Source organism: Coturnix japonica, chromosome 1 (assembly GCF_001577835.2).
Source record: "Coturnix japonica isolate 7356 chromosome 1, Coturnix japonica 2.1, whole genome shotgun sequence".
NCBI classification, from domain to species: Eukaryota; Metazoa; Chordata; class Aves; order Galliformes; family Phasianidae; genus Coturnix; species Coturnix japonica.
The window spans coordinates 79,284,497-79,308,257 of NC_029516.1; the positions used below are offsets into that span (position 1 = coordinate 79,284,497).

Genomic DNA, 23,761 nt, shown 5'->3' on the forward strand with positions numbered 1-23,761 from the left:
ACAGGCAAGGCAGGGAGACACCTACAGGTATCACGACACGTGTGCCCTGTCGTGCAGTGAGAGCGCAGAACAACCGCTAGAACGGCAGCGTTTGTGCTTCGCCTATGACATCCTATGACAACCCCAAGTATACTTCACAAGCAGACACAACGCTCCCACCTCCCACCGCTCGTGGTTTCGAGGCGAGGCCCGTGCCCCCTCGGCCACACCGCAGCCAGGGGCGGGGCAGCCAGCGGGGCGGCCAATAGTCGCGGGGCAGCTGTGACGGCGGTGGGCCGTGCCGGCCGGGCCGCACCTGTTACATAAGGCGGCGGGACACGGGCGTGCGCCCTGTCCCCGGCCGCCCCTTTCCGTTGCGGCCCGGCCGGGCTGGGGGCTACCGGACGGCGCTGTCAGGCTGCGAGGTGGCGGCAGCGTGTGCCGGACGGGGATGAGCCCGGCGGGCGGTAAGGAGGGCGGCCGGAGGCGGCGGCGGCGGCGCTGGGCGGCGGGAGCCATGGCGGACGGCAACGCGGACTGGATGGGCTCCTTGCCGGCGGCGCTGCGTAGCTACCCGCTTTCCAACCTGGCCATCCCAGGTGAGACGGGATGGGGAAGGATACGGGAAGCTGGCTGGTGTTTTCGGTGCCTAAGGGGCCCGTGGGGTGCTCCCGAGGTCGTGTGGGGTGGTTGAGGTACGACCTGAAATGAAGGCTTGGGCCACGGGCAGCCTAAGCAGGCAGTGGGGCTGACCTTCCATCGCTGGCGGCTGGAGCCATGGAGTGGTCAGGCTTTTCCTGCACGTGTTGGCTTTCTGGCCTGTTGGATTGTCTTTTTGCGTTTGACTTTGAGCTATTCAGCCTTGTGTAGCAGTAGAACACAGAAAGGGTAGTGAAGTGCTGGAATAGGCTCCCCAGGGAGGTGGTTGAATCACCATCCCTGAATGTGTTTAAGAGCCGTATGGATGTGGTGCTCAGTGATATGATTTAGCAGAGGGTTTTTAGAGTTAGGATACTATGGTTAGGCTGCGGTTGGACTCCATGATCTTCAAGGTCTTTTCCAACCTGGGTAATTCTATGATTCTGTGTTTTTATTTTTCCTCCATTCATTGCATGTCTTGTCAGGCAGGGTGATTGGTGTCTTGAACATTTCTCAGTTCAAAGCAAGCTGTTCCCAATTAGTTAATAGCTGGGATTTCAGGTATTTGGACCAAATCTTTCTGGTGTTGTGCTGTGTGTTCTTCTGTTAGGATTTTTGTGTTTGGGGTTGTACTTTTTAACTTGACATATAGGAGGCATGCAGAGGGCCTGTCTTGAGAATCATTGAATCACCAAGTGTGGAAAAGACCTACAAGGTCATCCAGTCCAACTATCTGTCTATCACCTATAGTTCTCTCTAAACCACGTCCTTCAGTGCAACATCTAAACATTCCTTTAGCACCTCCAGGGTTGGTGTCTCCACCACCTCCCTGGGCAGCCCATACCAGCACCTGACCACTCTTGGAGAAGTATTTCCTGACGTCCACCCTGCATCTCCCCTGGTGCAGCTTGAGGCCGTTCCCTCTAGTCTTATCACTCATTACATGAGAGAAGAGTCTGACCTCCAGCTCAGTACAACCTCCCTTCAGGTAGTTAAAGCCTTGTTTCTCTGCAAAGCAATTCCAATTTGAAATGGAATGTCTGGTCTTAAGATTAAATGTATTAATAGCTCTAAATAGCCCTTCCTTCAGTTAATCCCTGAGCTATGACTTGTTGCTTTTGCTCCTCAGAAGCTAACTAGGAATAGCATGCCAGGAAACTTTTTATTCCAACTGGGACTCTCATTTAAGCTTAAAGTTTGGAAGACAGAATTCTTAAAAATGCTGTTCAAGCTTGGTTTGGTGTCTGAGGACTTGTGAGTAAACGTTTACATGAACTCCATCTATTGCAGGAATAGGAGAAAGACTGCTAAAGACACCACTTGAAAGGTCTTCCCTCTTTGTCACATGAGTTTAATAACAACTAACTTCTAGTTGCTCTTCATGACTCCAAGATTAAGAAATTGTCGAGCATCATTTAGACAGATAAACTGACAAATGAGTAAGACAATAGATGCCTCTGAATTTATTTATGAGCACAGCTGAATTTGAATCTAAATGACAAGAAATATTTAGTATTGCTCTTAAATCCCAGGAGGGAAGATCTTAGGGTAACTACTGTAAGCAGATGGTTCTGATACAGGCCTCTGGTTGCTAGTGGTAGGCTGACTGATAGTAGCTTGATTTTCACCATAGTGCATTAACTTGTCAAAAGCCTTTAGGTACACGTCATGTACAAGGTGTGCTGAGATGCTTCCCTACAAGCAAAGGGACTTTGCTCTAGCAGAGATGTCCAAATGGCATTTAAAGTATGTAGAGAAGGGGAAGTACACTTCCTGTGGAGTCCTGCAACACCCACTGATGTATTTCCTGGACTAGAAGATTGGAACAATTCAAAATGCAGTTTTAATAGACCATGGCACAAGTCTGCTCTTGAAAGTCCTGGGGAGGGGGGGAAGCATCCACAACTTCACTGGGCAACCTGTTTCAGTGTCTCACCACCCTCATGGTAAAGAATTTCCAATATCTAGTCTAAATCTTCACTTTTCCAGTTTAGAACTGCATTCCCTAGTTTAAAACTGCTTCCCCCCAACCTGTCACTAAATGCCCTTATTGGAAGTCCCTCCCCAGCTTTCCTGTAGCTCCCCTTCAGGTGCTGGAACGCCACTAGGAGGTCTCCTCAGAGCCTTCTCTTCTCCAGACTGAAGAGCTGGTGATCACACTTCTCTTGTTGCAACCTAGGACACAGTTGACCTTCTGGGCTGCAAGCAAATGCTGACAGCTCCTGTTGAGTCTTTCATCAACCAGCACTCTGAAATTCGCAGTATCACAGTCTCGTGCAGGTTGGAAGGGACCTTAGAGATCGAGTCCAATCCTGGGATTCGAGCCTCCTGTGTAGCGAAGTGTCACTTCTTCCCCTCAGGGCTGCTCTCAAGCCATCCTCTGCCCAGCCTGTATCTCTGTCTGGGATTGCCTTGACCCAGGTGCAGGACATTGCACTTGGCCATGTTGAATGTCATGAGGTTGGCATGGGCCCAGCTCACAAGCCTGTTCAGGTCCCTCTGGATTGCATCCCTTCCCTCTAGGTTGTCAAATACACCACTCAGTCTGGTGTCATCTGCAAACTTGCTGAGGGTGCACTTGATCACGCTGTCCATGTCACCTACAAAGATGTTAAATACGTCTGGTCCCAGCACTGGTGAATAGAGTGAGGAGAATAGAAAAGAAAGTGTAATGGGTAGATGCTTTAGAATTATATTTTCTTATTTTTAGTTATAGTCCAGCAATTCTTTTGCTGAAGTGAATTTTTGGTTGACAAAGCAACTTCCATGGGATCTGGGGTGATGTTACTAGCAGTATGCAAGGAAAGGGTTGTACAAAACAGTTTGCTGTCAAGACATCTGTGTATGGATGCTGAATATTAATTACAGCCTGTGGTACCTTCAAGAAATCTGAAAGGTGGCTGTCAGCTCAAATGAGAAACACTTTAATCTGTGTGTAATAGCTGTATGCATATATGACAGGTGTAGCTTGCTTTTGTCTGTCTCTTGTGGTTTTTGCTTTCACCACTGGAATGATGGAATGAACTGGTTTGTTGTTTTTTCCTCCTTCTCCCAGTTTCTTGTGGTATGCAGGACAAGGGATACAATGTTATTAGTGCCACTGGAGCAGTTGAAGCCCTAGAACTTGTTTTAACTCTAAATAAAGCCAGTATTCAAAACCCTGAAATGATTGGTTTTGGACTTGCGGCAATTTAAAGATAATATAGGCATACATATTTTAAGAGGTTGAAGGTTAATTGCTAATATACACCAAAAAAGAATGGGAATGGTGTCATCTTCAAAAGCTTGGGTACAATCAGTTCTAATATTTGGGCTTTTCTGGAAACACTGGGGAGTACATTCTAATACTCAGTGCCATCTAAGGAAAATAAGTGAGTTTTTAATATATGGTGTGATGAGGGAAGAAGTCTTGCAGTGAGAAATTGAAAGATGCCACATAACTGAAACGTCATCAGATCGTTTGCATATAGTTAATTTTAGTCAAAAAAGATAAACAAGTTATGACATGATGTGAAACTCTTGAGAGTTTTTTCCTAATTATTATGCTCTGGACTAATCCTCTTTGAATGTGAGTTTAAAATGAGCCCTTGAACATGGATTGTGAATGTGACCCTGAGCATGGTAATGCATAGTGTTGTGTATGTATAACATTTAGTTTAATCTCAAGCTATTTTGCTTAAAGCGATTTTATGGAACTGCATAACTCCGACTCTTGATATTTTCCTTACCCATCTCTTGCCCTATACATTTGGGTATCAGCTGGAGGGATGGGGGAGGGAGGTAAAGGGGATAGGTTTAAGAAAGGAGATGAACTTTTTAGCATGGTCTGTTGTGGTAGGACAAGGGGAAAATGGTTTCAAACGAAAAAAGGGGAGATTCAGATTGCTCATATGGAAAAAGTTCTTTACAGTAAGGGTGGTGAAGCACTGGGACAGGTTGCCTAGGGATGTGGTGGAAGCCCCATCTTTGGAGACATTCTGAATATGAGTGATGAGCGAAAAAGTGACAAATGTGTTTTCCCTTGGCTTTTTGCTAATAATTCATTTACTTAATCGTGAGTGGCTTATTCAATCTTTGAATAATCAAGAGCTGTGACACATGAGGTAGGCATACTTGCAGTTTATCACACTGTGTCTCTGGATTGGTTCCCCATTTAGGATGGTTAGCTGAGAGGTTTTTTCCCCTCTTAACCTGGTTGTTCTTCGCCTCATAGAGGAAACTTACGATCAAATAGTTAGGGGTTTACTGGTACATGGGAAGGTAGGAAAGCCCTTTCTTGCAGGAGCATCAAGAATAATTGTAGGTGCTACTTTTAAATCCAGCTAAGCCAGCCAGATGCTTGTCTCCTGCTTTAGTTCCTCCATTCCTTCTATTTCACATCCTCTTAGAATAAATAAAGGACAAATTTTGGCCCATACCTGCTCGTTTCTTTTTCAGCAATGACAGGAAAGCTGTGTTGTTGGATTAACGTCATGTGTTTGAGACTGATTCGAAACACTAAAAGTTTAAATTATTCAGATGTGAGTATATACAGAGCTGTCGGTAATGCTTGGCAGGGTGTGCTGCTGGATTGGGTTTGTGAGCAGTCTGCCTCTCAGGAGAGAAATAGGGCAGCTCTGTAGTAATTGCTTCTGACAGGGCACAGAGCCTTTTTGTCATTGCTCTGGGATCCCAGCTGGGATATTAGCACTTCCTGTGGGTGTATGTGATAGCATAGCCAGGGTGTCATCTTGAAGCAATGCAGAGTAATTAAGATGTGGCTCAGTTCCTGTCTGCGCCAGGTTGAGTGACTGGTAGTGAATTGGCTGTAGGATGCTGGGTTGTAGGTAGCTAGAGCTGAATTTCAAGTGTTCAGAAGCATTTTGTTAACATAGGAAATAACCTTGACTCAAATGTGGTTAAAATAAGACCATATTGGAAAGCTGAATTAGTTGTTGAGGTGTGTTTTCCTGTTTTCACTGATACCTGGGGAGAGGTGTGTCCTTGGTCTCCTGAAGCAGGTGACGTTTATTTGCTACTCCAAGTTACTGCTCAGGTGAAGCTACTTAACTCTCCCTACCACATGCAATTTCTTAAACTGTTTTTGTAACCCTTTTTCATGGTTTGTTCATGGGAATGTTGGTATGACTTTGGCTGAAACTTTTGTTACTATGTGTCCCTGTTTCCACCTCCTGATAAGCTTGCCCCAAAACCCTGATAGAGGAGCCTCATGATCAACCCTTGAAAAACAGACCTTTAGGCAGATGTGGGGAGTGCCTGAGCTGGTGGGGTCTCACATGGATGCTGACATCAGTTCAGCCTTGGGTTCCAGCCACTTATGCTGTCCTGAGTGGTTAGTGAAAGTCCTGTGGGCACTGTGTGTTTATTAGGCCAAGCTGAAACTCAGGTGTTTACAGAAGATGAAGCAGCAGCCCTGTGCATATGAAAGCTGACCATTAGGTTCTCCTAAGATGTGATGTTTTTTTATCTTTGATGTCTTGACCCTGAGGCAAGTGGTTGAACTTGCTAATGCAACAGTCATCTTGTTGCTATGTTCTGGGGTTGGCGTGTCATGTGGTCGTGCATCCTGTGAGGAAAAGCAGTGGCTTTTGGGTCTGCATTTTTCCCCCCCCAAGAAGTACTCCTTTGGAGTCCTAAATAAAGATGTTGAATCAGCTAAAATGGCCACATGTTGAGTTAAAGCTCAAAGAGAAGAAAATGTAAGGTTAAAGATTGATTCACCAAGCTTTATTTTCCTTTCCAGTTTAATTGGCTTCTACCAGTCAACGAGGGCATAGCCATTAGCAGAACACATCTGCATAAATACAGTGTTGGACATGATTTGTAAATGCATGCTTGTCAGGATTAACCTGTTCAGAAATAACAAGTGACTTTATTACCTCAGTCTTCTATCTCATATAGTGAGCAGCTAATTGTAACTGTCATTTGAGGGAAGTTTCACTCCTAACAGAAAAACAGTTTCTCCTTCAATATTAATGTTTGTTTCTCCCCTTCAGTACTATGTGCAAGTCTTTCTTGCTGTCCTGAGAAGATTTTGAAAGGGCTGCATAATGAAAATGTGAATAATTCACAAGGAGAATGAGAGCTCTTGATCTGCACGTTTCTGACTAGTCACAGAAAAGGAATATGGAAACCTAAATTGATTTTTTTTCTTTTCAGAGCAAGAGCATCCATTCGGTCTTTGCAATGTTGAACAGGCACTGTCACTTTCTGCTTTCCCTCTACAGGGAAATAATAAAGTAAATGCAAAGTCATGGTTGAATTGCACAAAAATTAATGGAGAGAACTCCATCCAAATGGATAATCTAATCTAAATGGATTTCTTCCTGCTTGAAGGAAAAGCAGACTAATATGATATTAAGTTTGAGACAGTTTCACACAGACTTTTCTTTCTTGCATTATTTGTTATTCCCTAAGCCTGCCTACCACCCCAAAAGGGCTGGGGGGAAATCACAGTAATCCTCTGACAGGGAGGGGTAGTGTTCCTAAGAGGATTTGATCTCTACTGGGCTCTCTCCTCTCTAATGAATCTGTGTTGATAATACCTAAAGAATTCTTTTAGAATTGTATTGAAATATTAATGTGTTTATCTAAACAGCTTTAGGTTAATATCTTCCAATAGCATGCTTGTTATTCCTGCCTCATGTCCTTTGGCTTGGCAAGTGAAAATGAACTATTCAATTTGTTTTTCATCAGTGAAGAGCTTTTAAGAAGTTAATCTTTTGATTAGAAAATCTGGATTGTTAATGACCTAAATCCCGAGGACTTCTAGGCTCCACAAGGCACATGTTTATCCGGTTTTCCCTCAGTTCTGGCACATGTGGGACATTTGGTTTAGAAGAACACTCATAGGCTTTAATTTGCTAGCGTTTGCATCCTGTGCTTTTAGAACTTGGTTGCTGTCCTAAGTGTCTTGGCTACATAATGTTTGCTACTCTGTCATCTGTGGTGCTTTGTAATGTATAGGGAATGTACTTTGTGTAGTGAGCAAAGCTTGCTCTAAGAAGTCTTGGCATCAACTACAGCTAGGGCAATTCTTAAATGACCCTTTAATGTCTTTATTGGATTGGTACAAGAATGTTGACCTTGCCTCTTAGGAATCTTTAACATTACACGAGGGGTTTTCTAGCATTTTTTCCATCGTGTTAATATTATTTAATGTGGACACCAAAACAAATTACTCTGATTCAGCTAAACTCAATGAAGATGTGCTCTCCTGTGTTTTTGCTTTCATTATTGTTTCTTGGCTAGCCAGCTTTTTGCCGGTGTCTTTACTCACTGCATTTGTCTAGTGCCCAGTCTTGCAACCAGGGGAACTACTGACTCAACTGTAAGAATGTTTGTACTGGGGAAAAAAAGTGTTTTCAAGTGATTAACAGCTTGCACTTAGTGTGATCTTTCATGGAAGATCTGTGTTTTGAGTGCTACGTTCATACTTTGAACATCCCTCAAAGGTGTATTAGCAAGCCATGGGTTTGTAAGGTGATGCCAATTCCTTTCCCTGCGATACATCTGTACACCCCTGTACTTGGCATTGGTGAGGCCTCACCTCGAGTACTGTGTTCAGTTTTGGGCACCTCAGCACAGGAAAGATATGGAGGTACTGGAGCAGGTCCACAGAAGGGCAACGAGGCTTGTGAAGGGCTTGGAGAATCAGCCCTATGAGGAGAGGCTGAGGGAGCTGGGGCTGTTTAGTCTGGGGAAAAGGAGGCTGAGGGGAGACCTTATCGCCCTCTTCCAGTACCTGAAAGGTTCTTACAGTGAGAGTGGGGCAGGTCTCTTCTCACTAGTGACAAGTGACAGGACCAGGGGAAATGGCCTCAAGTTGCGCCAGGGAAAGTTTAGGTTGGATATTAGGAAGAACTTCTTTACAGAAAGGGTAGTTAGGTACTGGAATAGGCTGCCCAGGGAGATGGTTGAATCGCCATCCCTGGTTGTGTTTAAGAGCCGTTTGGATGTGGTGCTCAGGAATATTATTTAGTGTGGGGTTTTTAGAGTTAGGGTTCTGGTTTAGCTGGTTAGGCTGCGGTTGGACTTCATGATCTTCAAGGTCTTTTCCAACCTTGGTAATTCTATGATTCTATGATCTGTACATGGAGACATAGTAATAAGAGAAGATCATGCAAAGGGATACAACCAGTAATTGTTGAAATCAAGGCTTAATAACGTTATGTTGATTAATGTCATTGTGCTACACAGTGAGTTAATTAGGCTATCTGTGACCAACTAGCATGACAAATACAGATACTGGGAAGTTAAGACTTTGCTGCAGATATGCTGATAAAAGGCTGCTTTCTAACAATTAGCACAAGCACTTCAGCAAAAAAAAGCCATCCTAAACACTGAAATACAAACTACTTAACATACAAATTGAATTGCATAGCAATCTATTTAACATACAATTAACTTGGGAAATTAATGTAATGGGAATAAACGGAGTTTAAAGATATGAATGAAAGTTGATCTCTAGTTGCATTTGCTAGGATAAAATTAAGAGGGCTATCCGTCATTTTAGTAATTTGGTGTTTGAGGTGCCTCTTAATACTTGAATCTTCCCATCTTTGTGAGGTGAAAGAAATGAAACTAAAGCAGGGCAGCCATCATCTCTTAATCTGTTGTTAAGAGCTGCCAGTAGTTTTACAGACACTTTCTTAAGCTTGTTTCTGTTACTTAAGCTTTGGTTTCTGGAAGGTGTGAGCACAGCATTGGTACTGTGTCACTGCAGCTTCCTGAGGAGCTGTAGTCTGAATGTTAATCCATTGTCACATGCTGTGATTCCTCGAGTCATGTCAGTATACAGCAAGGGCAAGGATACGCCCTTGAGGTAATTTGAAGTAGGAGATCAAGCCTTTCTTCCCCTAAAGGACAACTGTGGACAAGCTTCGAAAGCCAGCTCTGCTTTCCCTTCTGACTTCTCAGTCTAAGATTATGCTCAATCAGGAACCAACCTGGCTCATGCCATGGCTACAGAATGGCTGGGTCTTCCATGGGGCTCAGGTGTAGAGAGGAGAGCAAGGGATTAATTTGACATCACGATGCAATCAGCTTAGCAGGTAGTTTAACATCACAGCTAAGCTATGTTAAAAGTCAGTGTCTGAGCTGGGAACATAATACAGTGATCTTAAATCAGAGAAGGGCTTGATGGATGATGTGAATCCTCACCTACCTCTTAGCTCTCATCCCAGCATCCCAGTAATGTTGCTTGAAGTTTTTGGTTCTCTTTTTTTCCTTATTGAAGTAAAAGCATTCAGATGTGGCCTGGATACTTCTCACAGTTGGTGGCAGACCCTCTGTAAGTGGCACTGAGAAATATGGCTGCACTCCTGCTGTGTCCTACTGTCCTCTGTACAGGTGATGCTACCCTGCATCTAAGGGAGGTAGTTCTCTGCTGAAACGGAGCTGTTTTTTCAGATGCTCTAGTGCAGATTGTACTTGATTCTATGTATGTTTGTGGTGACTTCATTGTAAATGAGGTCTCTCTTCTGAGATTCTGCAGTTAATGCAGTGCAGGATTTTGAAGCATCTTCTCTAGCTAGAAGCATGTCACAGTTCGAGTTCCTTAAATAGCTGCCCTGTGGAGGAGTCCAGCTCTTAAAGTATGTGTTGAAAAAGCTGCACTCTGCATTTAGCTTTTCTTGTTGTTTTCTACAGCTCTAAATAGAATTTGTTTTGCAGTACTGCAAGGGGGAATTTGCTTTTTGTACCTCTCCGTGTGCCTCAGTATGGCCATCTGCAGTGGAAGGAAGCTTTTGTAACTGTGAAATACATTATCAGACTTAAGAAAACAAACTGTTTCTTGGCTTGGATTTGTGTAGGCAAGTCCTTAAAAGTTGTCAACAATATATTTGATGCCAGATGAAGTTGTTATTCTGTTTGTTTCTAAGTCATGTATCAGTGTCACTGTGTGAGGGGCCATTGCAGCAAGTCACTTCTCTAGACAGAGTTCTTTGCACGGTCTCGGTTATAATTAAAAGAAAATATTTCTTATGACTTTGTCCTAACAGAGACTGAAAGGAAGAAATTGAAATGAGTTAAAGAGTAAAAATAATTACTGAGTGACTTACTAAGAAGCAGAAGACAATCCCCTTGCAAATGAAGTCTGCTTTGCAAATACTGCGGAGGACTGAAAGGCTCATTGTGCTTAATAGGGAGGTGTGTGAAACTTCAGTGCCTGTGAATTGCAGCTTCCTTTATGAGCAAGGCTTTGTTGGGCACCTTTTGGAGTGTCTTCATTAGATGATTGATCATGTATTAGTAATGCAGTATTTGTTCTGGTTTACATATTTGGGGGTGGAAAAAGCACTCCTGAACTTGACAGCTGCTTCTTGATGTGGTTTATTGTGACAGCATTTTAAAAACAGCTTTTTGTTACTTGTCACTTGTTTTTTCTTCATGACTGAAGGGAAAGCCACATAAGAGGCATGCTTTTGTAAAGACCAGAAAGTATAGACAAGGAGTTGATCAGGAATTACATGTTCTTTTATAGACCCTGGAAACAAAACTTCACAGTTGCTTTTCAGAACTCTCAAACTAGTTGAAGTTCATGCAGAGAAGAGTACATTTAAGCTTGTTGTGAACTGCTGCTTGGTCTTTCCTTCCAGCTGGGTTTAAAAATCCCTGACAAAGTAATCCAGTTGAGATCATAATCTTATTTACATCTCTGACCTTGCATGGCAAGAAATGCCTCAGCCTTCAGGTGAGCACTTGTAAACAAAAGGCTTGGATAAAGGGGAGGCTCTGGACTCAGCCTTTGTCTTAATCTAAAACTCCCATTAGGATTACTTTAAAAAGTTGCAGAGCAAAATGGAAAAGAACAATTTGGAAAAATAAAGCCATAGGAGTGAGGAGAAGGTGAAACTGGGCCTTGCAGGAATGGAAGAAGCAGATGCAGGCAGTGAGGCGTGCTGTGACTGCAGCCCTGGGCTTGCAGGGTGCAGGTGGCGTTTATCTATATAGAAAAGCTGCTGTCCTGAAGGTGAACAGGAAAGCAGAAGTGTCTAGAGCTTCTGCAATGTTTTCTAGATGGAGTTTCACAGAGGAAATTGCAGCTTATTGGCCAGAATGCAGGTGACTGGTGTAAATAGTTGGAAATGCCCAGAAATCCTCAGTCTGGGGCAGATGCTGATCTACCAGTCCTTAGCTTTGTCCCAGTACCAAGGTGACAGATTTCACTGGTTAATGATAGCTCTTCACTGACTTAACTCAATTAGGGATATTTCTTTTGTGTTGCAAGCTCTTATTTTGTAAGGGTTTATTACTTCTGAGGTTTTTTTAATTGTGTATTGAATTACGGAGTTTTTCTCTAGTAAGCAAAAAATTCTTATTGCAGCTGCAATTTCTTTGCCAAGGTGCATGTTACATTCAAGGAGCGTGTGCTGATAGTTTTGATTGTGGGTCTTCCTTTTGATGAATTCTGTATTGGTTGTATCTGAGGCTACTGGAAGTCACTACTAGAATGAAGAGAAATAGATGAGCTTGTTGAGCAGTGTCTAACACCAGTTTAATATGAGACTCCAACTTGATTGAAAGAAAATCTCAGGCTTAACGGGTGTTACCTTGAACTCAATTGTTTCACCTCTGAGTTCAGCCAGTCTTCAACCACTCTCCAAACTACCGATCATTTATTTACCATTTGGGGCTAAATGCATTTGGGCATTTGAGTGAAGCACAGGCATGTTAACATCCCTCTATCACATGAATGAAGATATCTGTTCCCGAAACTTTGAAATAGGTAGTGGTTAATTGAGTTTAACAAGTAGAATGAAAATTAAATCTGTGATTTTTGTTCAGTGAAATTGAAGTCCCATCTTAAACCAGTGATCCATCAGGCTCTAGGAAAGCTTTGGAGGTAGCCTCACAGCTTGTAGATGGAGAAAGGAGTTAGGATGGAAGACTTCCTTTCCCACAGGTATTTGCCTTGTTACAATTTTTGCAGTGCTTTGATATCCATACAATAACCCAGTTCAGACTCTGAGAACAGTGCTTTCCAACCTTGTGATTCTGTGATTGTAAGAAAGGACCTACAAGATCATCTAGCCCAACCATCTTCCCGTTACTATTTGTACCACAGGCCACTAAACCGTATCTTGTAGCTCCTCATCCAGTCACCTCTTGAACACTGCCACCAGGGACAGCGACTCCACCACCTCCCTGGGCAGGCCCTTCCAGTGCCTGACCACTCCCTGGGAGGAAAAGTCTTATGTCTTTGTTTCTGTACAGTTGAAGGAAAAAGGGAAAATAAAGTATAAAAAGATTGTCTGAAAGAGAGCTGATTACAACTCTTTTCTGGCCCTGCATGCATGTATGGCCCTTGTTACTTTACAAGTGTGTGTGTGCGCTGAAGAGAGTCCAAGTTCTTCAAAAACTAACTATTCTGACCTTTATTTTCTAGGATCGCATGATTCTTTCAGCTACTGGGTTGATGAGAAATCTCCTGTGGGACCAGACCAAGCCACTGCAATCAAACGCTTGGCCAGAATTTCTTTGGTTAAAAAGATAATGAAGAAATGGTCAGTAACTCAAAATCTGACTTTCAAAGAGCAATTGGAAGGTGGGATCCGCTATTTTGATCTCCGTGTATCTTCCAAGCCTGGGGAAATAGGACAGGAGATTTACTTCATACATGGATTGTTTGGCATCAAAGTATGGGATGGACTAATGGAGATTAACACCTTTCTTGAGCAACACCCCAAAGAAGTCATCTTCTTGGATTTCAATCACTTCTATGCCATGGATGACAGCCATCACTTCTTCTTGATCAACAGGATTCGCTCAGCATTTGGATCCAAACTTTGTTGCGTTGAGTGTGTAGAATATGTGACGTTACAGTACATGTGGGAGAAGAAGCATCAGGTGGAGAAAGGATGTTCCATATTTATTTTTTTTTTCATGCTCAAAAGGTTTAGATTTAAATAGATAAGTTGGGTAGGATTCACTCTGACGTATTGGCCAGGGACACTGCTGTTGGCTATATAAGCTTGCTGAGGACTCATGAAATAATTAGGTGACAGTATTCTCAGAGTCTTGTGTTCCTTACCAATGTTCTTCTCTTCTGAGAGAGCATGTTATGCGTCTTCTACTGAGGATATGATAAAGTGTCATAATTTTGGTGTATTTAATGTATTTATGGTCCACCGTGACTAAGAGAAGCTATGGAACTTGTAGCTTCTTTACAACCATCTGTATCTAGAGTGGCAGGACTAAATGCCTCTTGCCAGCAGACTGAGGGAACAGGATTTCAGTGATTGTGTGTAATTCTTAAACTGCAAGTTAAATGAGATTGCAGATTTCCTCTGAACTGGCACTACTGGTGCTTCACCTTACAAGTCTGATAGGGTCCAAAAAAGAATCATTTGTAAGATTTGTTAGTAACAGTCATGCATCTTTGTACTACCCTCTTAAAGAGAGCTGCCTTACAAGGCATAATAAAATGTTGATTTCTGATTTAGAGAAGGTTTTGCTGAAAGTAAGTCTGACTTTAACAGCATTTTGCTCGCCTTTCACTGAATGTTATTAAAGTGCTGGGTAGCCCAGTGTGCTTTACCCATAAAACAGAAGTTACATATTAGATGTCAAAATAGCTAAAATCCTTCACTTCACTCATTATGTTCTCTGACAGTGCTCTGAAATGTTTTGTTGTTTTTTTTTTTTTAAGCAGAGTGCTTAGAATTGACATTTCATTATGCTCCTGGCCATTCTTTCCTTTTTAAACTGATGACCTTTAAAACCTGAAGCAATCATGTCCTCGCATCTAACAAAAATGATGTCTGTCCTTTGTTAGTATATTTCTTGACAGTCATGACTCAAAAGTAGTTTCTTTGCTTTCTCACTGCTGTGCTAGCTCCAGGAGTAATGCATAAGCCAGTACTCTGTCCTGTTTTTAAACAGAATAGTTAGTAAATATCTTCTCCTTTTTCTTGTTTCTGTCAGGTTCTTATTTTCTACCACTACCCCTTGTATCGAGAATTTCCCTTTCTATGGCCAGGGAATAAAATGCCAGCACCATGGGCTAATACGACCAACGTGCACAAACTCTTACAGTTCCTGGAGACCACTCTTGAAGAACGAAGTCGTTATGGAACTTTTCATGTTTCTCAAGCAATTCTCACTCCTCGAGTGAAAACTATCGCCCGACATCTGGTCCGTGGTCTAAAAAACACGCTTGTTCATAGGTAAGGACTTGTCTTGATTTCTCAGTTCTTTACTTAGTGTTTCATGTTGGAATGGCACTGAGTAAGCAAAAAAAACTAATGTTTGCCTAAAAGTAAGACTTGCTGACTCTAGGAAGTGTGTAGTCCTACTTCATTACTGTTGCTGGGTTGAGATATTTATGGTCGTTAAAAATCAATGGTTATCGAAAATAGAGAAGTAGTGGGGTGTAAGTATATGTATGTTTTGTGGTAATTGGAGCTCCCCACAAAACATGGGCTTGTTTGCCAAAACTCACTGAGAGTCTAACAGTCCCGGTGAAGTCCAGTCCTGGTTTATTGTCTGTCTGATGTCACTAAGAGATTGTCTAGTTATAGTGTTATTAAATTCTTAAATAACTTGTGTAGTTAGGCATAACTGCCTTAATTGGCTCTGTGACTCCTGCTGTGATGATCTCCTGTTCTTAATGTTAAGCAGTGAGATGAGTGCACACACATCTATAGCAGCTGGTTGGTGCTTACATCTTGGGAGAATCGTTAGTCATCTTATAATAATAATAAAGAATATAATTTTGAATCAGAAATGAATGTAACTTTCTTTAAAAGCCTTTCTAAAAAGAGCAAGTATGGTCGTTCAGCAATCACGGAAGTTGCCTATAGAAATGTGGAAGTTCCAGGTGAAGTGTAAATGGTGTCAGTTTTTGTTTAGGGGCATTAAGTAAGAGATCGTTAAATGCAGAACATGTTTGAGAATGTAGTCAGGCATCCTCTTTGGGCTTGCTCTTTGCCTTTCCTGGTGTGTGATCAATATCAAACACTAGATGGTGCTCAGGTGCTTTAGGACTGGCGCCTACTGCCTGTAGTTGCGTAAATGTAAATATGTATAGTTGGTAGGGATACTTAACAGAATGCACAGATCTAACTTATACCTCTGTAGTGTATACTTTATGTACTCTTTTCTTGGAATTAAAGTTAGCAAGATGACACTGTATTTCTGTTTTCAAACTAGTAAAGATAATTAAAAAAAAAATAAGTAGTTCTGTTTCAAGTAATTTCTGGTACAGACCTGGATTTGGAGCCTGGGAACCCTGCTCAGCTTTGTTCTTCCCAATCCTGTCATTAACATGTACCCATTGGAATTGTGGAAACCTAAAATAGAGGCCAAAGCATGATCGCTCCTGTGTGTTTATACATGCTATCTAATCTGTATGCACAAATCTGTCTCTGCAGTTATGTCTGCTTTCTCATATGGAAATTCTGCCCTGAGCATGAATATTTAAGCATTCTGGAGCTCCTGTTAGAGGAGAAATGTACAGTGTTCACACTCAGCTGACTAAAGTCTGTGTCTCCCCTTGGTACGAACAGCACGTATTCTTCCTCTTCTCCCTCTTTTTCTTGAGAAGTTTCTTTTTCTGGAGCAAGAGCTGTGGAAGATCTTTATGGGTTTTTTCCTCCCTATCCTGTTAGCCAATCTGTGTCTGTTATCTTCGCCTTGAATACATGCACACTGTGGCCCTAATTAATTCTAATGCATTTAGACATTTTTCTCTGTGCTGTAAGCTGAGAAAGTTCGAAAGAACTTGTCCAGACTCTTGACTTGCTGTCTGTCCAAGAAATGACTGAAACTTCTCCCCACTGAGAGCTGAAACAACTCCTGGCACACCTTGTGTTTCTCTAGTTATAGCAGTGTATGGTGGGATGCTGAGCCCTCACAGTGCTGAGGGCTGCATCCAGCTTGGGTTTCCCTCCACCCCTTGCTCTGGGTGGCTGTAAGGTGTTTAGTAGTAGAAGTGCTATGTGTGCTGCCCACAACTGCTTCTATCCTGCCTGCCCTAAGGGCAGAGATGGGCTTAGGGTCATCTTATGCCAGGTGGAGCTTTGCTGTGTGCCGGACTGAGATGTGAAGCTTTTAGTTCAACGTGTACTTGTTCAAAACTGAGCCAGGATGAAAAACACTGTAACGCAGCATTTCATCCTGAAGCACAATCTTCTAGATGAAGATTTCTTTTTTACAGATTTCATTTTGCGTACCTGTTAGTTGGGTCTGACTGATCAACATGTTTGACATCTCACAACTGCTTGCTATGTTAAGCAGTTCTCTTTTTGCTCTGGTAGCATTTTTGGGTGGCAGCTGGGACCTGATCACAGACGAGAACATTATTTGCAAGCAGCACGCCATCTTTGGAGTAATCAGAGAACCTATGGAGGAGAATCTTAAATGCTTAATTTTCTTTCTTTCTCTTTTGTCTAGGAACCTGCCCATGATCTTGAATTGGGTGAAAGCACAGAAACCAGGTGTTATGGGTGTTAACATCATTACATCTGACTTTGTGGAGCTGGTTGATTTTGCTGCTACAGTTATTGCATTAAATGACCTCCTTCTGGAAGAGGATGACTCTTCAAGTAAATCCTGAGTGCTGTGTCCCACTTGTACTTATCAGTGAAGATCTTCCAACTATGCTAAACTTTTAAGTGAAACCTACTGTAATCAATTAATTTATAACTAAGTTTTCTAGAGGAAATGTGGTTTAAAAATTGAATTGTATACAGGAGGTTCTTTTCTCCAAGGGCTCTGTGGATCTAAGTGGAACACAGAGTACCGGCTGAGTGCTGCTGTATGTCTTTGTGGCTACATGTTTGACTAAGTTATGCACACATCTGTTGCAGCACACAGTGTTGTCTGCCTGCCAACAAGAGGCTGGCCTCTGAAACAGATGTACCCAGTTACTGTACATATCTCCTTGGTGACTAGACTCACCGTGTCTCTGTGCATCCTGCTTTTTTCAGCTCAAGGATTCAAATCAAGGATCAGTGCTGATCTCTTTTGTAGCAGTTTTACCATTGCAGCTGAGACTTTCTTTTTTTTGGCCACATCAGGCCTAGCTGATCTCAGCTGGTTGCTGCTCTTGTGTTCATCACACTATTTTAGACACTACCTCTGACTTAACTGGGGAGGGGAAGAATAAAACAACCAATGCTCCCTGTTTGGGGGGAAGCAGTTGCTATGCTCTTAATATCTTAACTATTCTTTGGACTCCAAATGTGAAGACATGGCATATACTGCCTCTGGTGTCCAAACTCTCTTCCTTTAGTTCTCCAAACTGAAGTGAATATTTTACTTTAGTTCTTTACTGCGGCCATGTTTTAATGTGTCTTTCTTTTTGACATTTACTTGGAGAATATTCCAGTCCATAAATTGTCAGTATTGTAACTCTCAGTTCTGAATTCTTGTTGCGAGACAATTAAACAAAACAAAGAACAACAACCTTTCTTTGATTTGCTGGTCACTTTCTTTTTTTATCCATCAAGTTCTGTGGGGAAAGTTTCTCACTCAGATAGAAGGACCTATGGAAGGTGACAGGCTAAGTGGGCATGGTATTCAAAACAGTACTGGTAGGGACTGCTCCAAACTGAGTGAGATACTGGATCCGACTTTTACAGTATGACAGTGAATTCCAAAACTGGACACAAATGCTATGCTTGCAGTCAGAACTCCCACAGTGATGTGGAAGGAATTTCCTCAGCCTTTACCCATTTGTGACAAAGTAAGACTCACAAGGGCTAGCAGGCATCAGTGCTGAGTTTAGTCAGAGTCATTTTTGTTGATGCAAAACAAATGTGACTGTGTGCTTGAGCCACAGACATCACGTTGATACTTCTGAGCACGTAATTGAGCTGACAGCGGCCCTGTGATCTGTTTATCTTGGGTTAAAAAACAATACAACTGACTGGTGAGCAGATACTTAATGGTTCTCTTCCTAAACCAGCTGTTGGTTCATTAATTAGTGATTATTAACTTGTGTTAATATATTCATAAGAGAATAGGTCATCTTTATGGGTGTTTTATTCAAAAGAAAACTGAGTATCTGGATTTATTATTTATCTTATTCTTTGTTTGCTGCTGTGATGTGACAGCACAGAAAAATCCCAAGCCATTTTGTTTGTTGGTCGCAACTCTGAACTCAGGACTTTAGATAAAGGTTTGCAAGCCTTCCACGTGAACCTTGGCCAAGTTCTGTGCAGGCTGTGATCTGATTTATCTTATCTACTTGTTGCGTGGTTTTTGTTTGAGTTCTTTGCATTTCTTTTAAACTGAATTAAGCTGAATCTTTTTTCTTTGGGGGTTGGGGAGGTTCTGTCTGTCTTTCTCTTCTCCTTTTGAGCTCTTTAGGGCCAAGTAAATAAAGCAGTCCTGGGGAAGCGAAGCGAAGCTCAACTTTCTAGTTAAAGTTTTGTTTGACAGCTCCAGCAGCAGATTTTTATTGCTGTTTTCTTGTTGGTTAAGCTCTTAGGACTTGTCCTGATTGGTGCTGTTTTGTTTGCAGAGTTATTTAAAATACCTGTTTTATCTTCAGTTGAGTTTTATTAATGTGCTTTTGGCATGGCCAAATCCAGAACTCTGTAATAGTATTAAATGTACAGATTCTGTTTCAGCGGTCTTCTAGCTATAGATCATCTTAGAGCAGGAAAACTTGCATTAGGTGCTGATGTGGCAGAAACAGAATACGTTTGCAGTGTTCTCTACAGAGCTAGAAGACGAGGAGAAGGTGAAATAAGTATCTTTGCATTTGACCCTTCATATGTTTTGCACTGTATATATCTACCTCAAAAGAGATTTATTCAGGCTTATCTAATATTTGTATTGTGTGTAACAGAGTAATGGCTGTGTTGTTAGTCTTTCTGTTTTATTTATTTGAATAGAGATGTGATGATTGCAACTCAGGGTTTTGGTTAAGTATTTTTTGAGTACAGACTTGAGGTTTTTTTTTTACTTATTTGCTGTTGACTCTAATCCCTTGAAATGGGATGAAATGGTGCAGGGTGTTAAGAGCACTGTTAGCAGGAGGATAAGAAATGGAAAATAGCTTTAGGATTAGTTATGAAGCAGGAGGAGAAACTCTTCTGTAAATGTAGCACCTCTGAAGAGGCTCCTGTTGTTTCAAAGCAGTGCTTGGTGCTCTACCTCTGTGAGGAACCTGACTTCCTCAGTAGGAAGCTGACTGACAGGTCCTGCTACAGGACATCTCCTGGACAGTACTGATATTAAGAGCTGGTTTTTAGGGTAATTCCAAACTTCCCAGAGCAGCAAGAACTGCCGTTTTCCTGTTGCTCATCATATCCCATAACAAAGCTGCTCATGTAGTGGGCTTATTTCTCTTCGCCCCACAGCATATCCAGATACCCTCACACACTGTGAAAATCAGCTTCTCTCCAACATGGCCTTTGAGCTGTGGACTCTTGTTTTTCCAGCAGTATAGAAATGACAAGGAAGAGGTGACCTGGCCAAGAATTGAGGGTCAGGGAAGGAAGGCAGTAGGCTGCATCTACATCCCACATGTGAGGTGTGGCAGTGCTTAGTCAGGTTTGTGGCAGCAGTGGGGAGCAGGTCTGGTGAGTGCTGGTGGTGGGCACTGCTCGTACTGAGAAACTCAACTGAGTCTTGCTCTGAGTGGGCTGCAGCTGGGTTAGGTGTGGAACAACAAGCAGGCAGCAAGGCCTTGTGTGACATTAAGGGAAATGAAGATTGGCATTAGTGCAGGAAAAGGTTAAGGGATCTGTGTGGTTGATGCAGACCTGCATCTGTTGAGCATAACCATAGCTTTACTTGCATCTTCTCAAAGCAATAGGATTCACTTTTAAACAGTTTAAGTTGGAAACTCTCTGTGGGTAATGGAGAACTTGGCTATTTTGTAGATGCTGGAAGAGGAAAAGCCTGTGCACTAACAGCTGCTCGAGGCAAAATATTTGAAATGTGTGTTCTTGAGTAATTATTTATATGGTGTGTTATCAGTATGTTATCATAGATTGTTTACTTTATTTGCTGTTTCATGGCTGCTACTTCTCTTCCTTGTGTGCAGTTGCTGAATGCTGAGCACACTGGTGGTGTGCCCATGCTCCTGGCACTGATTGCTGCCATGTACAGCCCTCAGGCACACCTGGGGCTCACAGACCTCTGTGCACATCCTGGTGGTGAGCAGCAGAGAGAAGAATATTATGGCAATGTAGTATCAAAGGAATCGTAGTGGCTTACCATAGGCTTGTAAGTCAAAGATAAGAATTGTAACTAACTTGATCTTCAGACCATCAGTAGCTTAGTTCCTTTTCTTGTTTGTTTTTGTTTGGTGAGCTGAGAGTTGGGTTTTTTGTTTGCTTTTTTTTGTTGCTCTTTCATTTGAAAACAAAAGGCAAATTCCCATTATCTGAATATCTTGCAAGTGCTTTGCCATGATGGTGAAAATCACTGCTGGAGAAAGTGGTGATGAGAGATGTTGTAGGGGTGTGGCGGTCAGTGATGCATGTCAGATTGGGGTTGTTCAGAGCAGGATAGCAGCAGCCTCTTCATAATTAGCATTTCTACTAAATTGGCATTTTAGGGAAGAAAGGAGCAACTGAGAAAAATGGGATCATCTGCTTCTGACACCTGTTTTGTACTGTGTTGGTACTGAGGTGTTATGTTGATGTTTGGGAAGCACTCATGCTGTAATGATGGAGTCTTTAGAGCAGGGACTTCAAAGTAGGGAGTCTGCCAAGGGACTTATCTATTGTTCTGATCAGGTTAAGCCTTGGAAATATTTTCCTTGTGTACCCAGCTCAGATGCCAGAGTTTGTATATACAGAGTTCATTGTATAATTAGTAGTTCTTGTTTGAGTTTTCAAATAAATACAGGGAATGGTGATTCTGACTTATAGTAGATTAAACATGAAAGTCAGCTGACAGAGCACAAGAGACTTGATGATTACTTGAATATGAAATATTTGTAGAGTCCATATGCACTTTCATTAAGACTTTCAGGTAGACTCGAGTATATTGTTACCCATCCTTAAAACTCAAGGACCGCTTCTTGGGATGAAACGTAGGCTGAGTTTGTGGTGGCTACTTTGAATGCAAGAGAATTGTTCAGTGTGAAGACCAGAACTAACTCAAAACTGTATTCAAATTTCATACTGTATCGAGATGTAGTCCTTTTAGCAAAGAAAGAGACAATTTCATGCTCTTCTAGGTATATGATGAAAGTTCTTCCACTGTCTGGTAGCCAGAGTGTATACTGACAAAGTAGTGGAAACCTACTAGGTGCTGATGTTTCTAAGAGCCCCAGTTCAATTTGCTGACGGAAGGCACTATGGTAGGAGTTCACTGTATTTGAACTGGCCTCCATTTGTTAGTTATTTTACAGGTAACTGCTCTTGGCTTTTAAGAAATCTGTGGTTGGACTAAGGGGATTTGAAAAGCTGTTTTGCAGTAGTGAAATGCTGCACTTGCTGTTGCTGGGAGGTGTATGTGCAATAGATCTGTCTTGTCTTGAGCTGGTAGAAGAACCCAAGCATGTACTGGAGAGCGAATAGACTTTATGCTAATGTGTATGTTGGGCTAATGTGGATAAGAATGTAGCATTCTACTTAGTAGCAAGTAGATACATGATAATCTTATGAGCACTTTGGCTTAGTTTGTTAAACCAGTCTCTACTTTACATTTTAAAACCAGGCCCACTGCATGTCAGTGTCACTGAATAAGTATGTACATGTAAGCATTTTCTTTTTCTACAAGTCTTTAATCTTGTAAACAAGTATTAGCTCTTAATTGTATTGCCTGGAATAGCGCTGTCAGTTTTGTTGTTCGCTGAATCAAATTGTATTTTATATTATTTATAATATAATTATTTATATATTGTGTTGTTCAGTGATACATTGCTGCTGTTACACTTTGTAGACCTGTGATAATTTACTGACTGTATCTCTTGAATTCAGCTGTAATGTATTCTTAATTCTTAGAGGGGAAAAAAAAGTACATTCTATATCAAAGTAAATGTGACTCTTCAGTTTTTCTCAATGTCAAATGTATTTTGTAATTGAATTTTTTTTGTTTATACCCTCGATGGGAGGGGGGTAAGGGAAGCCAGATGAAGAAGAATGACTTGCAATTCATATTTTGTGCAATTTCTCTTCTTTCTTTTGGCCATTCCTGCTTCATGATTCTGTGCAATTCAGTTTTGTGATACCAGGATGCCTCATTTGAACTGCAGATAAACTTGGTGTTGACATCTATTTGTTTCTGCTTTATTCTGCATCTATATCATTGGGGTTTTTAATCCTGAAAATAAAAATGTCATGTGAGATAATCCCACTGTGTCTTCTGTACTGTTGACTGGTAATGAGAATTGCATTGAGTTGCTTGCATTGATTTGGCTTGGTTCCTTTTTTTCTAATTCAGAATGGTTCTAGTGTCTCACCACCCTCACATTAAAGAATTTCTTCCTTTTTATTTTATTATTAAAGGCAGGTAGATGTATTTGTCCAGCATCTATTGCCATTATACAGGTGATGAAGCTCTATGGTAACCTTCTGTTGGAAGGTGAAATATTGATAATGATTCCCATAGCCCAAGTGAATGTTGGATACCGGTAACCCAGTGTGGGATCAATGGGACTCTTCTTTCTGGTTACTTTCAGCTTGTTTGTTTCAAGAATGGAGGGGGAGGGAAGGGTGTGGGTGACACCAGTTCCCTTTTCTTTGGACAGTTGACTGGTAGCTGGTAAGTACTATGTTTGGATCCTGAAGTCCTAGAGGTAGACATCAGAGTACAGTGCCTAATCATTACTGTTCCTACCTGTACTCTTACACCTTGCAATATGTTATGTGCCAGACAAGATTAGCAGACTCCAGTTTAATAACCTGTCTGAAATGTGCTATAGGAACAGGGTGTCCTACTTGTTTTCTAAGGAATGTTGATGATTTGTTTTTAAATAAATTAAGGACTGGCTAACTAGCTTGCTTTCTGTCTTTCAACTCGAAATATTGTTTTCCCATGTTAGAAATTATGTATCTCAGAGGGGACTTTCAGTGCAAGATTGAGTGAGATTTCATCACCCTGCTTCCCTACTGGATTTAATAGCTCTTGGTGCCAATGCTGCAGTCTAGTGCCTACCAGAAGTGCTGCACAAAGACGTGTGGGTACACGTAGAAAGCAGACATCCTTCACAGAGCACGTAATGAGACCA

General features: G+C 41.8%; 1 protein-coding gene across 1 annotated transcript; it reads left to right on the forward strand.

Annotated features, from left to right (window-relative positions):
* The first annotated feature begins 255 nt into the window (after window positions 1-255).
* PLCXD2 (phosphatidylinositol specific phospholipase C X domain containing 2) lies at window positions 256-22,882 on the forward strand. The gene is made up of 4 exons (XM_015878203.2): window positions 256-578; window positions 13,010-13,470; window positions 14,548-14,789; window positions 17,017-22,882. Exons 1-4 carry the CDS (start codon window positions 431-433, stop codon window positions 17,177-17,179), a joined length of 1,014 nt encoding a protein of 337 aa, XP_015733689.1. The 5' UTR covers window positions 256-430; the 3' UTR covers window positions 17,180-22,882.
* Window positions 22,883-23,761: the final 879 nt, after the last annotated feature.